This window comes from Dromiciops gliroides, chromosome 6 (genome assembly GCF_019393635.1).
Source record: "Dromiciops gliroides isolate mDroGli1 chromosome 6, mDroGli1.pri, whole genome shotgun sequence".
Taxonomy (NCBI): domain Eukaryota; kingdom Metazoa; phylum Chordata; class Mammalia; order Microbiotheria; family Microbiotheriidae; genus Dromiciops; species Dromiciops gliroides.
Genome location: NC_057866.1, coordinates 114166669 through 114191147, shown reverse-complemented (window position 1 = coordinate 114191147; position 24479 = coordinate 114166669). Strand labels below are relative to the sequence as shown.

General features: G+C 38.4%; 1 protein-coding gene across 7 annotated transcripts in view; it reads left to right on the top strand.

The window, feature by feature from the left end:
• The window catches only part of RBM47 (RNA binding motif protein 47), a 168221-nt gene that overhangs the window by 137392 nt on the left and 6350 nt on the right, over nt 1-24479 (top strand). For 5 of the 7 annotated variants that reach the window (XM_043971265.1, XM_043971267.1, XM_043971266.1 and 2 more), the window contains 2 exons: nt 19388-20541; nt 21711-21917. In XM_043971265.1, the coding sequence (XP_043827200.1) occupies nt 19416-20541; nt 21711-21917 (1333 nt within the window). In that variant the 5' untranslated portion in view covers nt 19388-19415. The remainder of the gene's footprint in view (nt 1-19387; nt 20542-21710; nt 21918-24479) is intronic. The other 2 variants (XM_043971264.1, XM_043971270.1) reach the window with 2 other exon arrangements.

The following is a 24479-nucleotide window of genomic DNA, read 5'->3' as shown; positions in this document are numbered from 1 at the left end:
CTGGGCAAGTCACTTCACCTCTGTTTATCTGAGCTTCCTCATCTGTGAAATAGCACCCACCTCTCAAAGTTGTTGTGAGGATCCAATGAGATAATTGTAAAGTGCTTAACACAGTGCCTGGCACATGGTAAGTGCTATATAAATTCTGGTTATTATTAACCAGTTTTACTTTTTGTGATGTTATTCTGGGTTCTCTATGTCTTGTGCCTTCTGTCTTTTCTAGGATAATGTATTCCTATCAGTTTATTTTATTTTTTATTTTTGTGGGGCAATGAGGGTTAAGTAATTTGCCCAGGGTCACACAGCTAGTGTCAAGTGTCTGAGGTCAAATTTGAACTCAGGTCGGCCAGAATCCAGGGCCATTGTTTTATCCATTGTGTCACCTAGCTGCCCCTAATGTATTCCTAATATTTGTGCCCTCTGATGCCTTATTAATGAATCAAGAATAAGATACACACACACACACACACACACATATCTTTACATGTAACTAGAAAATACTAAAATACTTTTATGATTTAAAAAACAAAAGAAGGGGCAGCTAGGTGGCGCAGTAGATAGAGCACTGGCCCTGGATTCAGGAGTGCCTGAGTTCAAATCCGGCCTCAGACACTTAACACTTACTAGCTGTGTGACCCTGGGCAAGTCACTTAACTCCAATTGCCCTGCCAAAAAAAAAACAACACACAGATATATACTGAAAGTCATGGCTCAAGAATATTTCTCTCTATATCCATATATTCTTTCCTTAGCCTTCAGAACATCCAAGTATGAAAGTGCATTTTAGCTTAATTTGGTGAGATGTTGGTGCTTAAGTGGCAGCTTTTTTCATGTTGTCTTTTTGCAGGAATTTAATGTGAATACTGCAAAATTAGATGGTCAGATTCCCTTTAGGAACAGGATAAAATCGGCTCCATCAATTTCTTTATTTGCTTCTCCAAAGATGAGTCATCCTTCCATTTAGCTACAACTTCCTTCTTGTTTTGTTCATTTTGAGAATGTAAAGATCAATATGTCTCTTAATCATTGGACTTGGACAAGGATCACAATAGCCAATAGCCAAGTTTCTAGATGGTCTATAGTTCTCTTTTCCACCACTCTATCAGATCACAGCAGAACCAGAAGGGGGTAGAAAAGTCATGAGGGTCATTTTTATGTTAATATTTGTTTCATGGGTTGCCATTGCCAGGTGGTATAACTGGTGCCAACTGGTAATAAAGCTCTTTGTACTTAGCACAGCTGGTTCTTGGAAAGCAGATATAGTTTGCTTCTGGGACTACATTCCAAACCTTTATGACATGAATCCAAGGTCATCCCAATGCCATGATAAGGTTTCTTTGTTTCTTTTGGGGGGTTTTGGTGAGGCAATTAGGGTTAAGTGACTTGCCCAGGGTCACACAGCTAGTAATTGTTAAGTGTCTGAGGTCGGATTTGAACTCAGGTCCTCCTGAATCCAGGGCTGGTGCTCTATCCACGATTTTGTTGATCTTTGAAAAATTCTCAAAAACTGAATCCAGACAAGAAATAGTTGAAGCTTTTTGCCCTTTTTTAATTCTTGGAATCCCAGCTCCAAATTTGCTCGTTGATCAATATATTTCATATACTTAACAAGACTATCTAACCAGTTCATCTTTTGATCAACTTTGTCCTTAATTTACATCAGCAGTATGAAGAGAAAAATGTATCAACTAAACTACCTAATTCCAAACATTTCTTTCCTAATTAATTGCTCAAACTTTATTTTTTCACCCATGGCTGAAAGTGAACCATGAAAACCTTGCTTCAAGGAGAGTGATGGTTGTTTTTCAGTTTTACTTTCAAGGCCTTGTCTGTGTTCTCAGTTGTCTATTCACCTTTTACCCTGACCAGTAATTCTGAACTCATCTTCATAGTGAAGCCTTAGATAAGGAAGCCAACTTATTAAGCAGGTGGTTTCCCAACAGACAAGCAAGCAAAAGAGGAAGAAACAGTGGGAACCTGTAGCCAGGAGACAAAGCTGACCTAGCTCCAGGAAGCTTTTGATGTAAACATACTTAATGAAAGCACTTAGCACAAAAGAGTGGTAGATACAATTTTAGACTATATTCAGAAGACTGTTTTACTATGATCCAAGCTATTTTTCAAATAACAGCCAGACTTTATTGTTGGGGTTTTTTGTCAGCCATTTTGATATTTAGCTCTACTCATGAGAAACTTGTCATGATGTTAATGAGGCCAAAAAAATTTGACTTGACTTGCCCAGCGTCACAAAGCTAGTGAGTTTCTGAGGTTGGACCTGAACTCGCTTCTTCCTGACTCACCTAATTTTCTATCACTATACCATTTAGCTGTCCCTATTAAATATTAATAATCTTATTAAGTTGTGAGCTTTTTTTTTGTTCAAATCATAAAATTATTTTATTATTTTCCAGTTACATGTAGAGATCATTTTCCGCATGTTTTTCAAATGATTTCAAGTTCCAAATTTTTCTCCCTCCCCGCATCCCCAAGACAGAAAGCAATCCAATATAGGTTATATATGTACAATCACATTAAACATATTTCTGCATGAGTCATGTTGTGAAAAAAAATCAGAACATAAGGGGAAAACCTCAAAAAAGAAAAAAACAACAACAACAAAAAGTGGAAACAGTATGGTTCAATCTGCATCCAGATTCCACAGTTCTTTTTTCTGGATGTGGAGAGCATTTTCCATCATGAATCCTTTGGAATTGTCTTGGATCGTTGTATTGCTGAGAAGAGTTAAGTCTATCACAACTGATCATCATACAATGTTGCTGTTACTGTGTACAATGCTCTCCTGGTTCTACTCGATTCACTCAGCATCAGTCTACTTAAGTCTTTCCAGGTTTTCCTGAAATCTGCCTGCTCAGCATTTCTTATAGCCTGATAGTATTCCATTAAAATTGTGAGCTTTTCAAGAAGGAAGGAAAAGACAGAATTAAAGGGAGGAGGAGAAACAAAAAATTATTCCTGGCTAGTCTGCAAGAGACAATGAGGGCTCTGAGGATTGTGACTTGTCCAGGGTCACACAGCTAGTAAGTGTCAAGTATCTGAGGCCAGATTTGAACTCAGGTCCTCCTGAATCCAGGACTGGTGCTTTATCTACTACGCCACCTAGCTGCCCCTGATAATTGGTATTTTTTAAAAAGATAGAGGTAGATCGTTGAAATTCTGTTACCCCCTGATTAATTTTAATTTAGTGACTGGGAAGCAATCTTTAAAAAACAAACAAACAAACAACAAAACCCTGACATTAAATAAAGCTCTTTGAAGATTTCTAGAACCGTGGCTATCTCAGTCTTTAATACTCACTTTGTCAGTCTGTCTGATGTGGGTTGCCTTTGGTCATGCAGACACTTTTAGATGATATTCAATATATCTATTTCTATGGTATCCAGATAGTGGGGACATTGCAAAACAGGTATGGTGAAATATGGCGTTAAAATGAAAAAAAAAAAAAGAAAGAAAAACATTTGTCTCCAGCTTATTAATGGTAGTTACATATAATAAAAAATTGAACTGAGAACATTTTCTTTGTGAGTTTATCCTACTAGTTTTTGTATGAAAGGAAAACATTGGTTTTTTTCCTGATGTGTTCAATTTACAAGATATAATACATTGTAGTAGTGCAGTGTATTTCTAAAAAGTATATTTCAAGTATCATTTAGAAGGAAGTAGAAAGAGACTGTCTTTTTTTAAAAAAGCCACCTAATGTGACTTCTTCATGTGAAAGCATATTTTACATTTTTTTCCCCCCTGGTTACCAAGCCCTTGAAAGCTTCTATTTCTAATATAATCTTTTGAAAAGATGTCCATCTACTTTATGGTAAATATAATTTACCTCAGACTCAAAATGGCAAAGAATCTGATAGAAAGCACCAAGCCCATCATTTTGTTAGCAAATAATACTTATCACAGATCTCTGCTACCCCTTATATTACCCTAACCCCTACAAAATGCCCATGTTCTCTCTCATCCCCAGGTACCTGCCAAGTCCTTTTTTTCCATTTGGTGCTGAATGTTGTACCTAGGTCTTTACATATGATTAAATTTTTTGTTATCAAGGCTTCCCACCTTCCACCATTATTTTTGCATAGCTGAATGGATCCATTTTTTTCACTCAGTATGTAATAAAAGTCCATGTGTCTCCCAGAGAAGAGCACAAATTGATAAAAGAAGAAAAAAGTATAACAAAAGAAAATGTTTTTGTTTTATTTTGCTTTGTTTTTGGAATCAGGATAAATGTTACACTTGAAACTAAGTTGCCTTCAAACTGTCTCCTAGTGTTTTCACTTCCTTTTTATTTTCTCACCAAAAACACCCTATAAATAGGCATATTGTTAAACATAGCTGTAGCATTTTAAAATGTCTCTACTTTTAAAATGCCCTCACACTACCTTAGACGCCAATGCAAGGATGTAACGGATGAGTCTCCTTTGGATTAATCACCTGATATTTGGCATTAGTCACTTTTTTAAAAAAGTAAATACGATACAAAGAAATCTTGTTAAACAAGATCTGGTTTTCTCTGTGGTGGCTGATATACTTTCATAGTCACAACTGAATTCCAGTGGTAGGATGAATTTAGTAATCTTAACAACACTGGAAGGTCACACCTAAAATGGAAGCTAATGTGGCACTCGTAATTCAAGGCCTTTGGTTTCAGAGCAGGAACTGTGGCATTCTATTTCATAAGTGGACATGTGATACTCCTTACATGATAATATTGTAAAATATATACTACCTATCATATGTAATTAATCCATACAGCTGGTCAAAATCTTGGGATTAGTATGCATGTGGTTTGAAATTCATATAATTACAAGTTTGTTCCTAAAAGGAATTTGAGAGATTGGCAGGTGTTACATGGTAGAAAGAGCAATGGGTTTGGAGTAAGAAGTCCAGGGTTTGAGTTTTGACTTTGCTACTTAATGCTTATTTAACCTTGGATAAGGTTAACTTGTTTAGGACCTAACTTCCCCTTTAAAATGTGAGTGATGAAACAGACACCCTCGAATCCTATGAACATAGCAAGGAAGCCACTTAATGTACCTTTTTACTCTCAGGATTATTGTGAGACTTAATTAAAATAGTGTGTGGAAAGTGCTTTGTAACCTGTGAAGCAGCATGGAAATACCATTATTATCTGGTCTACAACCCCTTATAGAGGGGGGGTGACTCATCCAAGGGCAAAGAACATCTCTGCTAAGACTAGAACCAAAGTCTTGCTCCTTTGCTTGTCCCTCATAGTCACATTTAACACTTAAGTTTGTCTTTTTTTTTCTCTCTACAAATATCCCTTGGTGATCTTAAAGAGAGAGGATAATATAATGCACAAAGCATTGGACACCAGTCAAGAGACCCGTGTTTGAATCCTGCCTCAAAAACAAACTGTGATCGTGGACAAGTCACTTAACCTTCAGAACCTCGGGTTTTTTTCATCCACAAAATGGGGATAAGTAATATTTTGCTACTTACCTCACAGGATTATTCTGATAAGAGTACTTTGCCAACATTAAAAAGCATAATGGTATAGGGGAAAGAACTTTGGACCTATGACTAAATGCTGTCTCTGAAACTTACTGATTGTGCAACCAGGGGCAAATTGCTCTTGGAGCCTCAATTTTTTCATCTAGGGAATGGGTATAATACTTACTGTATTTATGTCCCAGGTCTGTTGTGATCATAAAAGGAGACTGTGTAAAGCACTTTTGCAAAACCTAAGGCACTGCATAGTCAGCTATTATTATCTTATCCACTTCTATGGCTTCAGTTATCACCTTTATGCTTATGATTTTCTAAAGAATGTCCATCTCCAAGGGCTCTCCAGAGAATTTCAAATAGCATATAAAATAATTCTGTTAGTGTTTATGTTTCAGGTATTGAACACTTTCCATTTGTATAAGACTCTACAATTGTATTATGCTTTACAGTTTATGAAGGACTTTTTACATGAAAGAATACTGATTCATGGGCTACCCACCATCTCCTATCCAGTTAGTCAGGGCTTGCTGAACAGGGAATCTGAAGACTCTTTAGAACCTCCTTCCTTGAAGTACCCTTAGTGAGACAGCCTCTTTGTGAGATGATCCTAAAGAATTTTTAGGCCTAAAGGTAGATCTTTTTCTGAAACACACATGAAGATTTCACAATACAAAGAACAGAAAAAGAAGATTGTGAGTAGTTATGCCATTTATATGAGGCAATATAGTATAGCATAAAGGACAGTGGAATTAATGTCAGTCTTCAATTTCCAAAGTCTTTGGTCCCTATCTGTAAAATGTATATAATACCTCACAAGATTTAGGATCAAACAACATGTTATGTCAGGAGTATAAAGGGCTTGGTAATGGTGATGATGTGATCTTTGTTGGTGGGTGGTGGCAACGGTAATGGTGGTGATGGTTGGATCTAAGAGGTACCTTAAATGCCTCTTAATGCCATCACTTCATAGACCCCCTTTTAAAACTCATGAAAATATATCCCTCTTCCCTTTTATCCTCCTTAATGATTTAGGGTCCTTGTTCAGTCCCGTCAGACTCTTTGTGGCCCCATTTGGGATTTTCTTGGCAAAGATACTGGAGTGATTTGTCATTTCTTTCTGCTCATTTGACAGTTGAGAAAACTGAGGCAAACAGGATGAAGTGACTTGCCTAGGATCACACAGTCTGAGGCTAGATTTGAACTCAGGAAGATGAGTCTTCCTGACTTCAGGTCTGACACTCTATTCATTGTGCCACCTAGTGGCCCTTAGGGTCCTTTTTAACTTACTTTTAATTATTTGCTAACCATTTCATTATAATTGGTTTCCTTTGTAATCTGTTGTATTTTATGCATTTAAAAAATGATTTTTTTAAAGGGGTAGATAGATTTCAGCAGATTACTAAGAGGTCCATGACACAGAAACTTAGGAACTCCTACCTTGGAAAATTATTCTTCATTAGATTCAGCTCTGTTTAAAATACATTTAAATGGTGGTTGTTTACCTATTTCACCTGTGTCATTTCTTGGGTTCCCCCCCCCCCCTTTAAATAATTTATTATAACCAGTAAATACCAACAAATAGAACATTTCAATATTCAAAGGGGAACAGACAAAGGTGATTGTATATGAAACTCTGACCTTCTATTACAGTTTTAAAAATTCATTATTTTATTTGATACTAACAAAACTGCTTTTCCCTTTCTCTTTTAGAATTTCCTTTTGTCCTTTTGCTCTCTTCTTTTGTCTTTTTTTTTTCTTCATTGATACTTTTCCTTTCTTCTTTGGTTTTCTCTGTCAAAGTGCATAGACACAGTCTGTTCACTGGCATGTTGGTGCTGGTGCTGGTGGTCAGATTCCATTGACACTAAACTCAGTTTGGTTTGTTGTAAATTGTATCTTGGTCCTTGAGAAAAAGACCTTAGTCAGTTCTCTACTGCTGATTTCTTGTGTGATCTTAATTTTTAGTTTTTAGCTCTTCAGCTCTCTTATAAGTTAAGTAGCTGGTCTCCTGCCTGCCTTATTCAACAAGCGCCATTCAAGAATCATATTCATAATTTGGGGGGGGGTGAGGCAATGGGGGTTAAGTGACTTGCCCAGGGTCACACAGCTAGTAAGTGTCAAGTGTCTGAGACCGGATTTGAACTCAGGTCCTCCTGAATCCAGGGCCGGTGCTCTATCCACTGCGCCACCTACCTGCCCCTATATTCATAATTAATATATAGTTGTCTTTTTTTAAAAAGTCAGTTAAAGGATTCAGGTTGAAATTCAACCAGCTCTGGTATTTCCTATCCATGAGATTAGTAACTTAGCCTCTCTCAGCTTCAGGTTCTTCCTCTATAAAATGAAGGGGTTAAATCTCTAAGGTATCTTCCAGCTCTAAATCTTATGATTTGCAAATGTCATCTCTTTATTGTTTTCTTTCTTCCCCACCCCCCAACCCCACCGCAATAAAAGGGTCTATTGTTAATGTTACCAAGAGCCAAGCAGGTTTTTTCAAGTAATGGTGTGGTCAGGATCTGTGAGACCCTTGTGTTCCTATTGACATTAGTAGATGTAGGGGCAGCTAGATGGCGCAGTGGATAGAGCACTGGCCCTGGATTCAGGAGGACCTGAGTTCAAATCCAGCCTCAGACACTTGACACTTACTAACTGTGTGACCTTGGGCAAGTCACTTAACCCTCGTTGCCCTGAAAAAGAAACAAACAGACATTAGTAGATGTAAAAATATGGCTGAAAAAGGTACACATGATCTTTCATCTTTTATATTCTGGATACTCAGCATCTGCCTCCTGGTTAGGGATGTTTAGAAATTTTTAGGGCCCGTTTGTAACTTTTTCATTTTACATACTGCAGAAATTTGAATTAAAAAAAAAAAGAAATCTAAAGAAACCCACTTCTCTTTAATGGCTGCATATGTCAACTCTTGTTTTATCCCATTACAAGGCTGTATTCACTGCAGTTCTTCCACATTTTCAGGTATTCCTTGCCCCAGTGCAGAGTATCATCCTTCACTTAGAGCACTGTTTCCCTAGAGGAGAATCCATTTTTTTGCCCAAGTACCTTATCTCAGGTGGAGCACTGTTGTCTGCACAATCCTCCTAACCTCTGCATCTCAGAATTCCTCCAGGTGCCACCTCCTATTTACTTTGTATAAAGTGGAGTGAGGGTGGTATATAGAAGGTATATTCTTGGAGTCTGAAAAACCTGGGTTGAAGTCCTACCACCAAAAGGTATTGAATATGTGACCAACTTCATCCCTAAGTAGAGATAATAGTCTTCCCAGCCTTGCGGTGTTAGCCTGAAGATCCAAGTGTTTTGTAAATCTTAGGGCATTATATAAATGTGAACTATTGTTATTACCCTTGAAAATCTCTTCTGCCCTTCAGTCCTGATAGTTGGGGAAACATACAGCCCTTCACATCCCAGATATGACATGTTTAGTATCAGTAGGGGAGATGACAAAACAAAGGCCATCATTTTCAGGTGTGTGTTTAAAAAAATAATAATAATTGTAATGTATAACCTATATCTAATTGCTTATTGGCTTCCTGGGGGGGGGGAAGGAAGGGTAGAAGAAAAAATTGGAAATCAAAAAGTATCTTTATATGTAATTGAGAATAATAATAATAATGCCTGGAAAATTTGAGTTACTTGATTTCACATTTGTTTATTAAGCATCGGAAGTTGTTGAATGTATAACACTTTCTGTATAGATCAGATGGGTTAAGCACCATTTTGTATTGAATTATTCACAAATTAGGACTGCCAGGAGAGAAGGAGTTTAAAAAAATAAAACAACAAACTTCTAGAATGTTCTTGTCTATTAGAGGTCCTAACTGATATCCTTTTGAAAAAGAAGTGAGCTTTTAACAACCTCTGGGAAAAACCATCAGTCCGGTGTCCTTTATATAACCCTTAGGAGGTAGTTTTAGAAGAGAATTAAATTGCCAACATGAGGTTGGCACCGGCTTTCTCCTCAGAAAAGAAAGACCTTTTCGTTAACTGTTTTGATCTTAAGCTCTGTATTTTCATCCTTATTGCCTCCATTTTGAGCTGCACTCTTTTTTACACTTTGAAACCCTGGGGCAATAAAAATGACCTGGTGCCAGAGGCCTGCCCGTTTGTGGGAGTATTCACTTAGCTGTTTATTCTAATGGGCAGTGTCAACTTGGCACAGAGCAATAAGATAAATGGGCAAGGTTAGGTCTGCAGGGGTTGTTCTTTGCTGCTTTTATCAGTTTGTGGCAGTATTCATTGCTTCATAAAATTGTTCCATTTTCTGTACCTGACACCCATTATTCTCAATTTCCTATAATCACAGATTTAGAGCTGTCAGGGGTCCTAGAAATCCAATCCTGGTAGTTTAGGAATGAAGAAGTGGGCCTCTTGATGCCTAGTACTTCTCACTCTACTTCTTTCTAGAAGGTAGCAAACTGAACTCTGTGCCACACTCCCTCAATAAGTCAGAATTGTGTGTAAGGGGTGAGGGGGAGAGGGAGAGAGGATGTTAGGTCTTTTCTAAACAACAGTTTTTGAGATTTGTGCATTCCTTTAAAAATAAAGGTATCAGGGGAAGGTAGGCGGCGCAGTGGATAAAGCACCGGCCCTGGATTCAGGAGTACCTGAGTTCAAGTCCGGCCTCAGACATTTGACACTTACTAGCTGTGTGACCCTGGGGCAAGTCACTTAACCCCCATAGCCCCACCAAAAAAATAAATAAATAAAGGTATCAGAAAAGCACTGACATTTCATGGTGTTGTTAAAGAAAGTCAAAGCAGAAATCTAACTCTTAAAAGAAAAATAGAATTACCTCTTGCCAACGTATGTGACATCCTTACACTAGGAAGAATAGAAACTAGTGTAGTTGAGGTCAGTGCTTCCAGCTTAACGTGCCCCCTTGGGCTTTATCAGTCAATTAACAAATAAGGAACTATCCCTGAGAAACCCAGATTTTTCCAAGAAATAAAAACTAGTAATTATGTAGTAATGGTATATTTGAATAATATCAGAAGAGACAGCTGCCCTGTCTTCAGACAATGTAAAGAGAGGTAAATGTTAGCAATTTTTCCAGTGATGCCTATGTCCTTCTGAAATGTCATACTGCTGCTAAAGTTCAAGTTTTAACCGAGAGCAAATGACAAACTAGTGCAAACTGGAAAGCTAGTTTAAACTCTTGATCTGGTTTTCAAATATAAACTAAAACCACTCTGTTATTTTAATAAAGCAAACCTTAACCAGAACTAAAGTAAAATGGAAAAAAACCTGGCTGCTTGTTCAAGATAATTGTTTGACTTGCAAGTGTATTAATATTTTTGTATTTCTATAGCAAGATGAGAATCAAATGCTCCAAGTGGATTTTGTTGGGCAAACAATTTGTTTAATATTAGCAGCCTTGTGGTAAGCCATTTTTAGTTCATATATCAAGAGATGTGTTGGGAAGGTCCATTCAAAACTGCTTGGGTGTGATATACTCATAACTGACTTGGCCCTGGTCTTTTACTTACTCCAAATAAACAGCAGGTTGAGTCATGAAGATTAATTAGTTCAGTCAGTTCAATTCAACAAACATTTTTTAAAGTACCTACTATGGGGCAAGGACTGCACCAGGCACTGAGGATGAAAAGACAATCCCTGCCTTTAGGGAGGAGAGTTTTTGCCAGCCAATGAGTTAGAGATTTTTAAAAAATCATTTGGTGTAGATACCCAATTATGGCCAAACTTCTCTCTATAGAATCAATCCTATAAAATGTGATTTTTTTTCTGAAAAAATTTTCATTGATTTTTGTTTGTTTGTTTTTATACCTATATTTTCCAAAGCAACCCTCTATTCTTCCCCTTCCAAAGAACCATTCCTTATAAAAAAGAAAAAGGGGGGAACAATTTGGCAAAACTTACCAATATATCTACAAATTTTCTGGTCTGTAGTATTCCACAACCATAATTTTGTCCCACCTGCAAAGGGGAAGGGTCATCTTATATCTTATGGGGCTGTTTGGCCATAATTTCACAGCGTTTAACTTCAATTTAGTTGTAATTGCCCTTCCCACTTACATCCATTATAGTAGTTGAGGGGTTTTTTTCCCCCTAGTTTTGCCTTCTTCAATTTGCATCATTTTATATTTTAAGTCTTCCCATCTGGGTTGTGTGTGTGTGTGTGTGTGTGTGTGTGTGTGTTTTGGGTTGGGCAATGGGGGTTAAGTGACTTGCCCAGGGTCACACAGTTATTAAGTGTCAAGTGTCTGAGGCTGGATTTGAATTCAGGTCCTCCTGAATCCAGGACCAGTGCTTTATCCACTGCACCACCTAGCTGCCCCCCATCTGTTTTTTATTTCATCATAATTCATTGTTTCTTAAAGCATATTAGTCTATTATATTCGTGTCTATAGCTTGTTTGGCTATTTCCCAACCAACAATATGCTTTGTTTCTAATTTTTATGCTATCACAAAAAGTGTTGCTATAAATATTTTGTTATGTATGAAATAAAGTCTCTTTTTATCATTGACCTCCATGGGGAGGAGGTCCTACCTGTGGAATCACTGGGTAAAAGACTATGGACATCTCAGTTTCTTTCTTTGCATAATTCCAGATTACTTAACAGAATATTTCAACCAATTCACAGCCCTACCATTACAACATTAACTACTCCCATCTTGTTATATTTGCCAATATTTTTAAATTTACGTTTTAATTTTTAGTGATTTGGACTTTTTTTTTCATAGTGTTATTGATAGTTGGCACATCTTCTTTTGAGAACTATTTGTTCATAGTCTTTGACCACTTATTGGGGAATGCTTTTTTTGGTCATGAGTGAGAGACAGAATGAGTGTATATATCAAGTGCTTGGCATCAAGCACAGTCTGACACATACTAGGTACTTAATTAATGTTTATTGATTAATAAATCTTGGATATCAGAGCTTTATTAGACATAATATAAAAGTTTTTCAATTTCATATAATCAAAATTAACTGTTATCTTTTGTAATTGGAAAGTTGGTTTTAATATGTACAGATTTTTTTTTAAACTGGTTGCTATACTAGAAAGCATGCCTGCCAATACAGAAACCTACAGGGTGCCATCATTCTTATAGTCAATTCAATAAACATTTATTAAGCCCCTACTCTGTGCACACTGGGGGAGATACAGGGTCTAAATGAACTGGGAGAAATTAATCTCCATGAAAGCATTCCCAGGATTCCAAGGGATTTGTACACATAGTAGACACCAAATAAAATATGGTGGTGGTGATTATGATTGTTGTTGCTGCTGCTGCTAGTGTCATTGTTTACTACTGATATGGACCCTGTCTTTGTGGAATGTACAACTCTTAACCATCAACAACCATTTTCAGGTTCTGGGGATATAAATATAGAGAATGAAGCCATCCCTTCTTGCAAGGAATTTACATTCTAATGGAGGAAGACAATTATTGTTCAGTCATTTCAGCGATGTACAACCGTTTGTAACCCTGTTGGAGGTTTTCTTAGCAAAGATATCAGAGTGGCTGGCCATTTCTTTCTCTGGTGGATCATTTTGTCAGGCAATCAGAAGTTAAGAGACTCGCCCAGAATCACACAGCTAGGAATTGTCCAAGGCTAGATTTGAACTCAGGCCTTACTGACTCTACCCTATCCATGGAACCACCAGCTAATTGCTTCTGGTGAATTTACAGAATTTATAGAAAAAATTTAAAAATAATCGATTCGAGGGTTGGAGAGAGAGGGCATTAGCAGTTAGGTGAATCAGGAAAGGCTCCTACAGGAGACAACACTTAATCTGTGTCTTAAACTAAGAGAAAGATTTTGTGAGAAGGTTCATTTTAAGCATAGAGGACAGCTAGCCTGTGCAAAAGCATGCATGCAGACCAGAAGATGGGATATAACATGTGAAAAACAGACACACAGATAACTATAATTCAGAAAATCCTAGTAAGCTTATAAAGGAAGTATAAAAACTAAGTGTTATGTGAGAGCTTACGTAAGGTGAGGAAAGGCTTCCTGGAGGGAAGGATGGCTAGGAACTGACCCCTCATTAGATGTTGTGAAAGATTGAAGGCAAAAGGAGAAGGGGACAGCAGGGGATGAGATGGAAAAATAATGTTATGGAAACAACAAACATGAGCTTGGACAGAGTTCGAGAGATAGTAGAGGATGAAAAAGCTTGTCCAGTTATAGTCCACAGGGTCATGAGAGTCAGGCACAACTGAACAACAACAATAGGAATTGACATGTGAAGAATCAGAGGGGAAGGAATGAAGCAGATGTATGGGGCTGGATTGGAAGGACTTAATAAATGATTTAGTTCAAATATTGGTTTAGCATATACTAGGTACGAGTCACCATGGGAATAAATGCTTATTGTATTGAATTAAACTGATTTAATTCTTATGTGAGGGAGAGTAAAGGTTTAAAGAGAACCCTAAGGTTTCAAACCCAGGAAGACTGAGTAAAATGGTGGTGGTGTTGACAGAATTAGTGAAGTTGGGAGGAAGGAGGAGCATGTTTACCTTATACACTGGGTACAGATAAGACTAACTGGCCTGTTCTAAATCTCAAAGCTTGTGACACATGTTGAATTAATTAAATTGTGCAATCTTTGAGTATTTATCCAGAATTTTTTCACCAACTGTGCCAGGTCCAAGGTTGCAGCGGCAATCTTGGGGAAGTGTTTTAGGGTCCTATTTCCTCTACAGGTTTTATTCTAAGTAGAAAAATAGATGTTCTTTACTTTTTCCTCTGCCCTTTAAAAAAACAAAACAAAACACTTATTTTAGTTTTGTACCTGGCATCATCTCACATGGTTTCCAGTTTTGTGGCATCTTAGTTCCTCTTTTTAAGGATAAGGCGTTCCTTCTCCTGAACTTGTAGAAATATGAGCACTTACTGGCCAATGCTAGTACAGTATGTGCTGTTGTAGTAAGAGTACACTGTGTATTAAGAGTAGATGTTGGAGGGGGCGGCTAGGTGGTGCGGTGGATAAAGCAGCAGCCCTGAATTCAGGAGGACCTGAATTCAAATTTGACCTCAGACACTTGACACTTATTAGCTGTGTGACCCTGGGCAAATCACTTAACCCTCATTTTCCCACAAAACCAAACAAACAAACAAAGAGTAGGTGTTTTCCCTCAAAAAGCTTTGTTGTCATTTTCAGTCATGTCTGACCTTTTGTGATCCCAGTAGGGGTTTTCTTGGTAGAGATGCTAGAGTGATTTACCATTTCCTTTTCCAGCTCATTTTACAGATGAGGAAACTGAGGCAAACAAGGTTAAGTGATTTGCCCAGGGTCACCCAGCTAGTAAGTGTCTGAGGCCAGATTTGAACTTAAGAAGATGAGTTTTCCTGGCTCCAAGCCTGGCACTCTATCACTGTGCTGCCTAGCTGCCCTGTCCCTGGGATTACAGATAACTGAGCCATGAGTACTGTTTTTGTTTTGCTAGTAAGTGCATATGAAACTGTGAATCTATTATATTCAACTCGCAATATTCCCTTCAAATATATAATAAAATTATCATGTAAATTTCTTTTTTCCCTTTTTTCTTCCCATCCCATTTAGAGTTGGCTATCTTTAGATATTACACATAAAATCTTTCTATACATACTTCTGTTTTTCAGTTTTCTCTGGATGCAGATAGCACCTTTCTTCATATGCCTGGGTATTTATAATAGTAAAAAATGACTTGTTTGCTCAATATTGTTTTAAGAACAATATTGCTATTACTGTATACAACATCATCTTGGTTCTGCTCATTTCACTTTGTTATTTTGTGCAAGTCTAGCCATATTTTTCTAAGATTGTTGAGCACATCATTTCTTACAACACAGTAATATTCCATCACAATCATATACAACTTGTTCATCCATCTCCCAATTATATTTTAGAACATTCCATATAATTATTCTATATCATTACATTAGCTCTTGTTAAACTTTCAATTCTGTTCTCTCTTGCTCTTGAGGCAGCATAAATAGGGGAGTGATAGCCTAAAATAAATCCTGGGTTCAAATCCAACCTTGGGAGCTTACTAGCTATGTGATCTTTGGCAAGGCATTTTCAAACTCAGTCTCATCTATAAAACAGAAAATAATACCTATAGTTCTTCATAGTATTGTATAAAGCTCAAATTTTAAAATTTATGTAAAACACTTTGTGAAGTTTTAGATGCCTTATAATTTTATTGAATGATAAATGGTTTTTAAAAATCTGTGTTTAAGGCATAATTGGTATTAAAATTTGTAAACTATTCTACCAAGTCTCTGAGCAAAATAACTTTAATGTTTCTATTTGGGAGATTGGAGGGGATGGCATGAAGTTCTGAGAACACACTACTAGGATACTTGTTTTCAGTTTTAATAGCTTAATACTGCACTAAGACTTTGGGGACACCTTATATTTAATGTAATATTTAATTCAGTAGTGGATTATATGGAAATATGGGGGGAAAGGGTTTAGATCATGATGAGGGCTTGGGATTTTTTGTATGCCTTACACTTGCCCCTTTTTCAGAATGGGCCCTCATAATATCCTTATTTTATGGAATTTTATTTTTATATGTCAAATCACTACCGACAGTTTAGAGGGCAGAAAATCAGTTCTTTTGGGGATGTGAGTAATATATCTACTTAACTCCTTCAGTACATAAATTTCTGTTAACCACATAGAATATTTCATTCTGTCCTAAATATAATTTAGGTTATTGATACTGGCAGATTCCAAACTGAATGCAGACATTTTGTGGTGGTATCACCTGGGTATGGGAATTAGGAATGACTTTTAAAACCTGGACTATTTGGGGCTATCAACTTTTACTTCAGTTTTATAATCAATTGTTGCTTCCTCCCTCTCTTCTTTTCCTTCCTCCCTTCCTTCCTTCCTTTCTTTCATTTATTTTTAGCATTAAAGATGTCCATATCTTTTTTATTTTGTTTTTTGTGCTTAAAAAAAAAAAAAACTACTATTGTTTCTCAATACCCACAGTAGACTCAAACCCTACCTCCCACTCCCCACCCCCACTGTAATAGAGAAGTACAGAAAAGCAAAAAACCAAACTACTAAGTTTTCTTGCCTCCAGTGTATGTCCCATTCCTCTGTAGTTCCTGCTATATTTAGGAGAAAGATGTATCATTACCACGCCTCTAGAATAAGATTGGTCATTACATTGATTTGAGTGTTAGTGTATTTCAGTATTATTCTTTTATATTACTAGGATCATTGTGTTCTTTTGTTTATTCTTTCATTCACTCTACATCATTTCATACAAGTCTTCCCAAGTTTCTTTGAATTTTCATATTCTTTAGACATCATCATATCCCTTTACTTTATAAACCACAATTTGCCCAGCCATTATTACTCAAGTCGATTGGTACCTACTTTTGTTTCTGGCTTTTTATTACCACAAAGACTGCTGCTATCAATATTTCTGACCTTTCAGTCAAATTTCAAAAAGTGGGATTACTGTGTTCAATGATATGAACAGTCAAGTTAATATATGTATATTGCATGCTTTGGTTTTTTGTTTTTTTGAGGGGGGTTTGCGGGGCAATGAGTGTTAAGTAATTTGCCCAGGTCAAGTGTCTGAGGCAGGATTTGAACTCGGGTCCTCCTGAATCCAGGGTTGGCACTTTATCCACTGTGCCACCAAACTGTCCCCTATTGCATACTTTGTGCCAGGCACCTGAGGAAACAAACAAAAGACAGTTGCTTCTCTCAAGGAGCTCACAGTCTAATGAGGAACAGAACATGCAAACATATATATATATATATATATATATATGTATATATATATATATATATATATATATACACACACACACATACATACATACATACATACATACATACATACATACATACATACAAACAAGCTACATATAGGATAAATTAGAAAATGTCAACAGGGAAGGCACTAGAACCAAGAGAGATTGGGAAAGGCTTTCTCTAGAAGGCGGGATTTTAGCTGGGACTTTGAGGGAGCCAATCAAGTCAGGAGGCAGAGATGAGGAGGGAGAACATTGCAGGCCAGGGAGACAGACAGTGAAAATACCTGGAGTTGAAAAATGGAAGTGTCTGGTTTGAGAAACCACAAAGAGGCCAGTGTTATTGAACCAAAGAGTAGATTGGGAGGTGGGGCTGGTGTGTAAAGTGGAAGAATATTAGAAAGGCAGGAGGCGAGGAGCAAGTTATGAAGGGCTTTGAGGGCCAGACAGAGAATTCTCTATCTTGTACAGTTCCAAATTGTTCTCTAGAATGGTTGGATTAATTCCCAGCCCCACCAACGATGTATTAATATGCCTGTTGCCTGTCTCCCCCAACCCTTCCAACACTAGTTCTTTTTGGTTATCATTTTTGTTAACTTGATAAGTATGAAGACAAATCTCCAAGCTATTTTAATTTGTATTTCTCTTTCTAGCCATGTGCAGCATCTTTTCACATGTTCATTTATCACTTATATTTTTTCTTCTGAAAACTATTTGCTTTTACCATGTGACCATGTCTTTGTAAGGGAATTTCTTTTTACATGCTCACAATGAAAAACTTTCTGTTCTTTTCCAAAGAAATATCAGAATATGATCTTTTAAAAATTAATCGGGGGGGGGGGGCAGCTAGATGGCGCAGTGGTTAAAGCGTTGGCCCTGGATTCAGGAGTACCTGAGTTCAAATCCGGCCTCAGACACTTAACACTTACTAGCTGTGTGACCCTGGGCAAGTCGCTTAACCCCCATTGCCTCACTTAAAAAAAAAAAAAACTAAAAAAAAAAAATTAATTCAAGGGGCAGCTGGATGGTACAGTGGATAAAGCACCAGCCCTGGATTCAGGAGTACCTGAGTTAAAATCTGGCCTCAGACACTTGACACTTGCTAGCTGTGTGACCCTGGGCAAATCACTTAACCCCCATTGCCCCGCAAAAAAACAAAAAAACAAAACAAAACAAAAATTAATCCAAGTTGGCAATACCTTATTTATTATTGAGGGCAGCTAGGTGTTGTAGTGGCTAAAGCACTAGCCCTGGATTCAGAAGAACTGAGTTAAAATCTGGTCTCAGACACTTGATACTTACTAGCTGTATGGCCCTGGGTAAGTCACTTAACCCTCATTGCCCTGCGGGGGGCCCCCCCCCAAATGAAATTGAATAGGGATAAATTTAAAATCCTGGACTTGGGCTGAAATAAATAACTTATTTATTATTAGATTTTTTTTCCTTTGCAAGAGGAATATTTCCCTTTGACAATATTTAGATATATATTGGTTATTTGACCCTGGACAAATCACTAGACATACCAGTCTACCAGGAAACTCTTAAAACATAAGTTTCAGAGAAGGTGCCAATCCACACTGATAGTGGAAATTCTGGGAGCTTCCACCACATCAAGGAAATACCAGGTCAAGCCAGAATTGAGGTGGGGAAAAACAATATTTAAAAGATATGTTTTTCTAATTGTTTGAGAATTGCTAGGGGTATTCTTTTTTAGTTATTTCAGTTGTAAGTATAACAACAATTTTTTGTTGTATACTACAATTTTTTTGTTTTTGGTTTTGGTGAGGCAATGAGGGTTAAGTGACTTGCCCAGGGTCACACAGCTAGTAAGTGTCAAGTGTCTGAGGTAAGATTTGAACTCAGGTCCTCCCAGAATCCAAGGCTGGTGCTTTATCCACTGCGCCACCTAGCTGCCCCCCATACACTACAATTTTTATCAAATAGTTTGTTTTTTCCAACATAATGATTTGTCAGTTTGAAGCTGTTATATTTAAAATATGTCTCATGGTTTATTTGTTTGGTTTTTTCATATCTTGGATTCATTTTCAGCTAGAATTGTGGTACATGTGACTGTTTTAAGACATAAGATTGCTGTCCTAGCCTTGTGTAGAATATAGAATCATCCTATTTCTTTTCTCCCTCTTTAGATTTCATCAAGTTTTGAATGATTTCGACATGACAGCAGAGGATTCCGCTACAGCAATGAGCAACGATTCTACCACCGTGTCAGCCGCCAAAGTTCCTGAAGGTATAGCTGGGGCACCTAACGAGGCCGCCCTCCTGGCCCTCATGGAGCGTACAGGTTATAGTATGATACAGGAGAATGGGCAGCGCAAATACGGCGGGCCTCCCCCGGGTTGGGAAGGGCTGCACCCCCCGCGTGGCTGCGAGGTCTTCGTAGGTAAAATTCCCCGAGATGTGTATGAAGATGAGCTGGTACCAGTATTCGAGTCAGTTGGACGTATCTATGAGATGCGACTGATGATGGACTTTGATGGGAAGAACAGAGGTTATGCCTTTGTTATGTACACTCACAAGCATGAAGCCAAGCGTGCCGTGCGGGAACTGAACAATTATGAAATCAGACCAGGCCGACTTCTAGGAGTCTGCTGCAGCGTGGATAACTGCCGACTGTTCATCGGTGGCATCCCTAAGATGAAAAAGAGAGAGGAGATCCTGGAAGAGATCTCCAAAGTGACTGAAGGCGTGCTAGATGTTATTGTGTATGCAAGCGCAGCAGATAAGATGAAGAACAGGGGGTTTGCATTTGTGGAGTATGAGAGTCATAGGGCAGCGGCCATGGCCCGGAGAAAGCTCATGCCTGGAAGAATCCAGCTGTGGGGACACCAGATTGCAGTAGACTGGGCAGAGCCAGAGATAGATGTCGATGAAGATGTCATGGAAACCGTTAAGATCCTGTACGTGAGAAATCTGATGATTGAAACAACTGAGGAGACGATTAAAAAGAGCTTTGGCCAGTTTAACCCGGGCTGTGTAGAGCGAGTTAAAAAGATCCGAGATTATGCATTCGTTCACTTCACCAGCCGGGAAGATGCCGTGCATGCCATGAACAGTCTCAATGGCACCGAACTTGAAGGCTCGTGTCTTGAAGTTACTTTGGCCAAGCCAGTAGACAAAGAGCAATACACACGCTATCAGAAGGCAGCCAAAGGAAGTGTAACAACAGAAGTAACGCCTCAGCAGCCTAACTATGTTTACTCATGTGATCCCTATACGTTGGCGTACTATAGCTATCCCTACAATGCTCTGATTGGGCCCAACAGAGATTATTTTGTGAAAGGTAAGTTAGCTCTTTGGGGCATTTTTATTTATTACTCTAAGGCATACCCTTGATCGTCACTTTCTAGCCCATCAATTTGCATCAGTTGTTATGGTATAATATGTTATACGGGGAGTGTTTGGGGTTTTTTTTTTAGAAATCTACTAGTTTTTATACCATCCTGTGTCAAAATTTAAAGATATCCACCTTGATAGTCATTGCAATAGTCATTACTATCTGCATATAAAGTAAAATCTTAGGATGATCTTAAGGGAAGTGAAAGGGACCTCAAAGGAAATCTAGCTCCAACTCCTTCATTTTATAGATTAAAGAATTAAGAGCCAGAGAGGTTAAATTATTTTCCCAAAATTATACAGGTGGTTTGCATCTGAGATAGGTTCTAAACCCAGGTCCTCTGGCACCAGAACCCTACCATCGCATCATGGGGCCTACCTTTGATTTGTGCATCATTTAATTTGATTCTCACGACACAATCATGTAGAGTAGTAGGTAGTCCAGGTATTGATTATCCCACTTAATGGATGGGGAAACTGAGGCTCACAGAGATCAAATGACTTGTTCAAGGTCACATATCTAGTTAGTAGAGCCAGAAGTTTAACCCAGGTTGAAATCATATTTCTCCCTTGTTCCCTTGCATCAGTCTATGCAGCCCAGTCAGGAGACCAGCAGAGCAGGAAAAAGCCCCCACTTCCCCCAATGTCATATCCCAAGCTTACCATTCACTATGAGACCATAGATTTGGGTGTCTAGATTTCTCCATTTTGTAAGATGAGGTTGTGAAGGTAATGATTTTTAATGGGCATCAATGATGTAAATGTCACAGATTGGACAGAGTGTGTTGTAATATGCCAAGAGTTTTGAACTCATTCATATAGCAAGCGTTTCCCAAAAGTCTTAAACTTTAATAGCTTAAAACCGCACTAAGACTGTATTTATTTTCACATCGATTGATGAGTTTACTTCTATAGTAATTTCACTCAGGAATAGGAGGTTTCTTTGGACATCTGTAACACTTCATTGAAATGAGAAGGTTTTAGCACGAACAACAATGCTAACTCTTTGTAATCAGTCAAATGTCAGGATCCTTAGAGTCTTCAGACTTGTGAAGCTCAGCCTCCTGGAGCTGTCACTTGTGATTATTCACCCCAGTTTTGTGTTGTTTCTATAAGCAGGGAGCATAAGAGGCCGAGGGCGAGGTGCAGCTGGCAACAGAGCCCCAGGCCCTAGGGGATCTTACCTCGGGGGATACTCTGCAGGCCGTGGCATATATAGCCGATATCATGAAGGGAAAGGAAAGCAGCAAGAAAAAGGATATGAGCTTGTACCGAATTTGGAATTATCTGCTGTCAATCCAGTTGCTATTAAACCCGGTACAGGTCAGTATAAATCTGAGGGATGGGCCACATCCATTCAGCCAAAACCCCAGACCTCCCTTTACACTGAACCTAAGCCTTCCTTAGGCTCAGATACACACAAATGTGTGCCCCTTGCCTTTGGGGGAGCCTTAGAAATAGTCAACAAGGTGGGTGCCTGGGCTCTTTTGTGTTTCCCAATACTAGTGTAACCTTATGGGCTTGCCAATCGCTAGACCCTTTGTCTTCTCTGGAGAGACAGTTGAGTGGACTGAGTTTGACCAAGGGAAGTTCATTTCTCTCCTGTTGTACCTTGAGTTCTGTTAGAAGAGTTGGTAGAGAGGGTGGAAGCTCTTACTTGTTAGTGGCCAGGGCCACCTTCCTTCCTTTGTAATAATGGTCTTAATGAACGAGGGATCTAGAAATGCCATGGAAGTGAAACATCAAATGATACAATTTCTGAGTTGGTATCTCATTAATGAGTATCAGCCTTGGTTACTACCACCTGTTCCTCTTAGTCCGGGGAGGATGCAGGTAAAATCAAGGGAAGGGACCCCAGCAAGCACAGCCAACTCCTCAGAAACTCCACAACACTAGTTTTTTTTTTTTTTTTCAGGACAGTGAGGGTTAAGTGACTTGCCCAGGGTCACACAGCTAGTAAGTGTCAAGTGTCTGAGGACAAGTTTGAACTCAGGTCTTCCTGAATCCAGGGCTGGTGCTTTATCCACTGTGCCACCTAGCTGCCCCCTCACAACACTAGTTTTCAAATGGTCCTCAATATTTGATTTATTAATCAACTGATCTGCAAGGCTCTGCCTTGCGTGCTATGGAGAATTCAAGGGAAAATTAAAACATCCACATCCCTGCCCTCAGGAAGCTTACACATCCAAAGTGAACTTAGCCAAAGCAAGAGCAGCAACACATTTACCACAGATCTAGGCACATGTTGGGAACACAGAGTTATCCCATATTTCCGATTAACCACATACTTGCCTCACTGAGCTGGAGAGGCTAAATCCAGTAAAGTATTCCCCACAGAAATGTGGTGGTATTATTCAGTTACACCTTTCATACCCTAATTCTCCCATGGGTTGAAGTGCTACAAACTTTACCCAAATATGGAAGAAGCCACAAGTCTTTTGCATTTTGGTTATTGTCTTGGATTGGCTCCATTGGAAGAGAAAGTATTTGCCTTGCTTAGAGCCTCTCTTTAAAGAGACAGAACAGTAATTTGTTATGCATTAAGATCCTTTCTGCAGATAGGGAACCGTTTTGACCAGATCTCCATCGAAATATCACTCACATTATGAGCAAGTATTGAGCCCACCTTTTCATCTGAGGATTCTCTTGTCTTTCTTGTGTAAACGTGAAACTGACCCAAGTTTCAGAGGTTCAGTCTTCTTCTGGGAGGGAGATTGGCATGAATATAAGGGTTGATGGGAGAAGAGAGAATCCTGTATATGTAGTCCATATAGTGTTTAGTTGGAATAATGTTCAGAGGATCGCAGGAGACATTGCAATGAGGTTCCAAGTAAAAGCCATTTAAGTCCTGGGTATCCTTGGTTTTCTCTCATCTTCTGTGCTTTTTATCAAAAACAATAAGCATGTTGCATCTTAAAAGGTTTGCTCTCTTATATACCTCCATCTGTCCATCTGGTTTAGAAAAGATGGCATCCACCCCTTTCACACTGGCCTTTTCTTTTCTCCATTCTCAATACTGATCCCCTTCATTAGGGCGCTGGAAATGCTGGGGATAAGCAGAGTTGCCTAATAATAGGTTAGCTAGTTAATTGCCAACATCTAAACTAGGGAAAGACTTGGTGTGAGAATTTAATATCTTTTTGATGGGTAAATGTTTTTAATGGCGTAGTATGACATAGAAAGCATTTCTTGGTCTCTTGTTGAAGTCATTTCTGATCTCCACATTTCAATTCCAAGTACTATACTGTAAAGCCCTCCAAGATAGGGACGGTATATTTTATTATTGTCTCTCCACAGTGCGTAGTGCAGTGTTCCACCAAGTAGACATTCAGGAAATATTGCTAACTATCTGAGACTTTGATTGAAATGCCTTTATCTCTACACCCAGTAAAAAGACTTGAATTGGTGGTTCATACAGAAAGAAAGCCCCATGAAATCTTTGCCCATCTCATTAATGGATCCTGTTATAAGGATTCACTATATCTTTCATTTTAATTACAAGGATTACAATATCTTTAATTTTACATACTATATTCTCTCCTTGTGTCAGTAGTCTAAAGTTCAATATCAAACGTAGAGGTAACAGCATGAATCTAGTCCTCTGAGCTTTATAATGAAAACTTCAGCTTTCTTGCCTCTTAAAAGATAAGAAAACCAAAGAAAGTTGCAGGTCTAGCAGTGATAAAGTGACAATGAAGGTAGCTGACTAATTCTTAAAATCTGGCCAAGGCCTTGAGATCTTGGCCAGTTTCCAATTCAGACCCTACTTGTTTAAAACGTGGGAGCCCTCCCCCACCTGCCTACAATAGAAACAAAAGACATTTCTCTGTATTGAATGTTATTATTGATAGATCATTTCTCACCTAGTGGCAACATCTTGCTGGA